Source organism: Diadema antillarum, unplaced genomic scaffold, assembly GCF_040938485.1.
Source record: "Diadema antillarum isolate AM-2024a unplaced genomic scaffold, OU_Dant_1.0 seq00000906_RagTag, whole genome shotgun sequence".
Lineage (NCBI taxonomy): Eukaryota > Metazoa > Echinodermata > Echinoidea > Diadematoida > Diadematidae > Diadema > Diadema antillarum.
Window position 1 is genome coordinate 335001 of NW_027271764.1, and position 6545 is coordinate 341545.

Here is a 6545-nt window from a genome sequence, read left to right on the forward strand (position 1 = left end):
GGTATATTGATGGAGTTAAAGGAAACCGAAACCAAAAGAGCAATGTGGATTGAGTGAAAGCAGCAACATTAGTAGAACTTTATCAGTGAAAGTTTGAGGAAAATTGGACAATCGATGCAAAAGTTTTGATTTCTTAACGTTCTGGTGTTGGAACCATTGGATTGGATAAGGAGGCTACTTGAGTTTATGACATCATGTGTGGACAACAATAGGTCTATAAATAAAGTACATTGTATAAAGAAAATTCAACACGCTTTCACTTTTCGCACTTGACTAACCACTTTCAGAAAGAAGGGGGAATAATTACAACACCCTCAACATATGTCAGTAAGAAGTTGATAGAATGTGTAGTTTTCATGAAAAATTGATTTTTGTTGAATTCTCTGCATATTTTCTTTGTTGTTGTCCACACATGACGTCATGAATTCTATAGTCTCCTTATCCAGTGATTACAACACCAAAACTTCAAAAATCAATCTTTTGTTTCGATTGTCTGATTTTCCTCAAACTTTCACTGATGTGTTCTACTAATGTTGCTGCTTTCACTCAATCCACATTGCTCTTTTGGTTTCGGTTTCCTTCAATCATATACATGTATACAATGCTTACTTGGTATAGATTATAAAAATCCAATGTACCAACTTAATTAACCTCTCTATATAAGCTCTCGCGTGAGACCATCATAAAATTTGTTCAAGGAGGAAGCTATGGTATTAGCTATGGAAACAATAAAAAAAAACGTAAATGTTCAGCTAATATCATGAAGGGATGTCACACGCAAGGAACACGATGAAAATGTGGACCGAAATATGTATTTTGTTTTTATATTTGCAGTTGTCTTGTCAGCAACTTAAATGTATGCTACCGACCCGGGGAGAGTGTTTTTCTGCTGAGCGACCTCCGCTGGACGGAACAATGTGTGCAATAAACAAGGTACAAAAATTGTACAGTATTTTCCACATTAGTCCGCTTTTCCAGGCCGCTTTTCTATGCCCAATTCCCAATTAATCCAGTGCCATGCATTATAATTGCTCATTATTTTTCTAATTAAGTCATTTTCTTCCAATGTAAGATGATCTTAAAATGCTAAAGTAAGAACAGAACTCATCTGCAGCCTTTCAAAATCTGGATTACTGAAATGAGAACATATTATTATGTGTTGTCAGAGGCAATAATCACATAAGGGCTGGGAGGTCTAGACCAGAAGGTTGACATAAAAATCGAAAAGAAGGCAAAACTATGTTGAAATTGTCACGAGTGTGGATACATGTTATAGAATATAAAAAACTTTCGTTTTCTCCCTTATTTGTTTGTTTGTTTGTTTGTCTGTCTGTTTGTTTGATCGTATAGTGGTGCTACCGCGGACGCTGTGTGCCGCGGCCGACAAATCCTCGCAGAGAGAATTTCAAGTCAACCTTCACAGAAATTACAAGTTTGAAACTAATGGCTGACACACCTGCCACCCAGACCACTACTTCCACTCCACTGGGAAACTCTAAAACCTGGGTATAAAGCGGGCCTGGGGAGGTAATATGATGAGTCTGCTGCAGACATGAAGTCAACAAGCGCGTGTGAACTTCTTAACCTGGTTTACCAGGTTCTCTTGGACAAGAGAACAAGTGCATTCGTGGCCTAAATTCATGTTTATTTGTGTTATGCTACCCACAAAAATAGCTTCAGAGAGAAAGATTAGAGTTTCTTCTTTCAATATCAGTTTTCTTTCTGTGTGAAAACTGCGTGTATCACAGTATTAACACAGGAGGCACAGGAGGATTACCAACCTGTCCGTTTGCTGTCAACGTGCAAAAAGCAATTTCCAAGAATTCATGATTCATTATATTTTATTGTCATGTAAAAATAATACATAGGCTAGGATTAGTTCTCAGACATTTGCGCAGAGCATATGGGAGTTACAAACAGAGTCCCCGTTCCACCTGGGAAATTTGGCACTTTCAGAATCCAGTGATCCAGCGTACAATGCGTCTTTTTTACCGTATACCAAGTCCGTGGCCATACTTCAGGTGGCATATAATTTCCAATAAAAATGTGTGAAAATGAAGGACACACCTAGTTCCCCCAACCCTCCACTTGAGGAACTGTTGCACATTTTTAGAATTAGAATATTCAACGATCTAGGCTAGTGCACTCCTTGGGTTGAATAGTTTGAAAATATGCAATTAAAGAATACATTAAAAAATACACAGAAAAATATTCCATTTCCGGGCAAAATGTGAATGGTTCAATTGTGAAACATCACCTCCTCTCTTGCGTGTGTGTCTATTCACATTTAGTATACTGTAAGTCCGTGAAAGTGTACCTTTCAATATAAGGGGGTGTGAGAAGGGGCATGGCCGGCGGAACTGGGGGGGGGGGGAGACGAGTACATAAGTTGCATTAAAAAGAAATTGATAGAGATCTTGAAGTATGAGTGCGATAAGTCTATGTTTTTGCGCTGAAGACTTTTTTTTTTTTTTTTTTTTTTTTTTGCTTGTCAGCTGAAGAAACCCGAAAGTGGAAGGGGAGAGATGAGCTGAAGACCCTTTGCTTGGTGGCTCATGAAACCCAGAAGTGCTCCCCCCCCCCCCCAACACTTTTGAAAACGCTCCGCCGGCACTGAGAGGTATCCCCATCCCTTCCAGGGAACTTCTGTACTTTTAGAATTGAAATCCAGCAATCTAAAGCACATTTTTGGTGGAATATTTTGAAAAATTCCAATAAAGAAATTATTTTTAAAAAAATCAAAAATAAATATCCATTATAGACAATGATGTGAACGTGTTTTGTCACTTCTGATACGTGCAACAGGGCATGCTATAACAGCCACATATAATTTATGTACACATGCATAAATTCTATTCCTGAAAAAAACACCCTCAAACAATGTGTGCGCACGCACACTCACACACACACAAACACACACACACACACACACACACACACAATGTTTCAATGGGCTCAGTCAAAGTTCTAGACTCTCCTTGTTCCTGTGTTAGACATAATAACAAAAAAGCTGAATTTTCACTGAAATGAGGGAGGGGGGAGGGGGTATTTGCCTCCCCGTCACCACCCGATCTCAGCCGTTGATTGCATGATTGTTTTGTTGATGGAGTCTCAAAATGTGCGCAGAATGTGAAAGAAAAAAGTCAGGATATCTTAACAAAAATAAAATAAAAATAAAAATTTGATATTTTCGCGAAAAATGTCGAGGTTTAGCCCCCCCCCCCCCCCATATGGTACATGGGGTTAGTCTTTACTTACAGTAGTCCTACGTGCCTTGAGCCAGAGTGGAAGAGAAATTTTCCATAGTACAGTATCATATCAGAGATAATAATAATAATAATAATAATAATAATAATAATAATAATAGACATTTATAGAGCGCCTTTTCCACTGGATACAAAGCGCTATGACATGTCATCCCTGGTTGCCATAGGAGATGAAATATATACAAAATACCGGGCAGTGACAGTATAAGTCCAGTGCACATAGAGGGACATCAAAATAAACAGATACTGACAAAGATGTACAGTTGACTCCTGTTATTTAAATGAAGTCCTCGGGAAAGGCAATTTCTTTCGTTATATCAAAATTTCCTTATAACCGAACAAATCCACAATAACACCAAAAAAAACGACAAAAAAACATAGTATGGATAATGTTGGGGACTGAATTTTTACTTCATTGTAACTGCAAATTTTGCGATAACCGTGTTCGTTATAACAGGAGTGCACTGTACTATCATTTAGCCACTCAGACACATGACAGTCATTCATAAAAATACTGTAACAATACAGTGAACAGAAGGAGGTACTTGTACAAACACCAGAATATATTTTCTGTGAAAGAATAACAGCTGGTTTATTCTGACGGTACAACCATTCCAATACTGGTGCACTTCAATAAATACATCTTCTACGACAAGATTTGTGCCGATGGCTGTCAAAGTACTCATGTTTTTGTTGTCTTGACTTTTCCTACGCTGTAACATTACTGCTCTGGTTATATGTTGGGATTCACATCCTGTCTTTTACATCAGTGCTTCGGACACATCACCCATTTGTTGACTACCACAAACTATATATTTTTTTGTACTCTTTACTCTTTACTACCGTATGTCCCCCCAAAATTAAAACGGGACCCTCCGCAACAATAACTTTAAAAACAGTGAATCAATCCAACTGCAATTTCCAGGTATAAAAACTATAACTTATTACCGGCATCTTACGGAAAACCCTGTCCGATTCACTTCAGTGGTCAAAGAGAAATAAGGGTTTTTGTAGAGCATGTCAGGAATCCCTTCCCTCCAAGTTTTGTCAATTGTGTTCCGACATTAATATGCAGTTCCAAAAGCATCCAAGTGCATAACGTGGAAGAAACAAACCCATGACAAGCTTTACAACGATACATATCTCTCTGTGACCACTTAACCAAATTGAATGGTGTTTTCTGCAAAATATAGCTAAAATGTTATATTTTTAGATCCTGAAATAGCATTCAGGTAATTTAATGATATTGAAGGTTATCAATGCGGATAACCGGTTGTAATTTTTTTGGGAGACATATTGTACACCAATTACTGCTCAGATCGAAACGAATAAAGCGGATTGTTGTCACGACAAACTCACTGGGACCTGTGAAACCACTTTTGTCAAATTGAAATTTACCACATCAGGACATGTGTAACTATGATATGCAAAGACACTTAGGAATTTGGGACAAGAAAAACTAAGTTGTGTTACCAGCAGTTTGTTATATCAGGGATCTTTCTCTTGAGCGTCCACTGTAGTGATTTTACTTGAATTACTTTGTTACTGCATTCACATCAAAGCACTTATTTTCAGCAGAAATTTACCCATCAATTACTTGCTTTAATCCTAATCAGGCCAGGCTCTTTTGGCTATGCTAAAACCGGAGGGGGGCGGCCATCAGTGGTGCTATCGCGACGAAATTTGGCATGCGTGACACCCACATTGTAATCTACAAGATTGCATCATAAGAGTTTTGTAAGAATCAATTTCTAATTTTAATTAATTAATTATGCAAATTAAGCCCACGACCATATTTTAGCCTAATTAAAAGAATTGAGTCTACTTTTTGGTTTAATCTATTCAACAATTGTACATCATAAAAACTTCCAAAAGTCATTTCAGTTCTTCTGTATTTTAATTGTTTTCGGAATTTCTTATGTATTTCTTTGGTTTTTTTTACTTTTTTTTCTTTTCTTTTTTTAATGGAAATGTCACTGACCACTTTTCTACCATAATTAGCATAAAATAAATCAATGAAAATGAGTCATTGTAAAAATAATCAGGTTTTTATGGCTTTCATGACAGAGCACCATTTTCCATAGGAACTGTACACAAAATAAAAAAATTGTGCCCGTTTTGGGGTGACATGCCATTACAAAAATGGGCGTGGCTTCGAAGAAAAAGTATGCACGGTAATTACAAATTTGGTGTCAAAAGTTGCACGAGATTTGAACAAAGAAAGTCATGAAGTCTCGCGACAAGACCTCCTCGCATTACAGAATTATAGCGCAAAACGTCGAGGGGGGGGGCGGATTCTGCCCCCGGCCCTTTTAGGGTTAACATGCTACTAGACCAAGAGACTGCCTGAAGGGTATAGCCCATGCATATAAGACTGCCTGAGGGGACAAAAATGTGACCCACATGAATTGATTCATTCGCCAGCAGTTCTAGGAGGGTACATTGAAAGAGCAAATGTTACAATCAGTTTTAATCCTTTCATGAAACCAGTTTCCTTTTTTCTTTTCACTGTACACAAGGTACATATGTAAACTGTAAACAGGACAACAAATGTTACCTAAAAAGGGATTCCAATTGCATAACCCATTTATGCTTACTAGTATCTTTTCACCATACAAAATGGTCCCTTTCAACATCAGCTTCTGATTTTCTAGAATAACTTTGGACAACTGTACCCCCTCCCCGCCCCATAAGTATCTTGTGCAATCCACCCCACATACAGAAAACCTCTGCAAATAAAGTCTAGCGCAGTCACATCGTGGAAGGTTCATGAAAATTCTTTTAATAGGGACACTCCTAGCACAATGGACATCAAACAAAAATGAACAGGAAATATCTCTGGGATCTTGCACATTCTTTTTTTCTTTTTTTTCTCTTTCTGTGTGTTTTTTTTTTTTTTTTTTTTTTTGGTGGGGGAGGATGTCCTGGAGTTAGGCTTATCAAGCAGCTTCATTTTCAAATTTCTGCTTTGGTCTTAACACATATCCATGAGTATAAAGAGTATAAAACAGCCCTCTGCTTAGTTTTTCTGAAATGCTTGAGGGCAAGCTTCACACAGGGGAACACATTGTTTCTCAAACAGGTTCGTCCCTAAGCATGAGCAGGTGTCCACTTCGGGATCGAGCGCTGCATTAATTCCAGAGGTTCGTGCGAAACACCTTTGCAGCCTTCCCTGCATCATGTCAGCTTTCATGTCCAAGAGGTGAACTCTGAACCTTTGAACTTTCGATGCCAGAGCCACACGAGGTTGCAGCAACTCTCTCGCAATGTCCGTAAGGC

The 6545-nt window shown here is 38.2% G+C and overlaps 1 protein-coding gene across 1 annotated transcript in view; it reads left to right on the plus strand.

The window, feature by feature from the left end:
• Nucleotides 1-1512, plus strand: part of LOC139741137 (A disintegrin and metalloproteinase with thrombospondin motifs 19-like) — a 12008-nt gene extending 10496 nt beyond the window's left edge. The window contains exons 9-10 of the mRNA XM_071651723.1: nt 835-933; nt 1351-1512. Coding sequence (XP_071507824.1) covers nt 835-933; nt 1351-1512 — 261 coding nt within the window. The remainder of the gene's footprint in view (nt 1-834; nt 934-1350) is intronic.
• The last annotated feature ends 5033 nt before the right edge of the window (nt 1513-6545 follow it).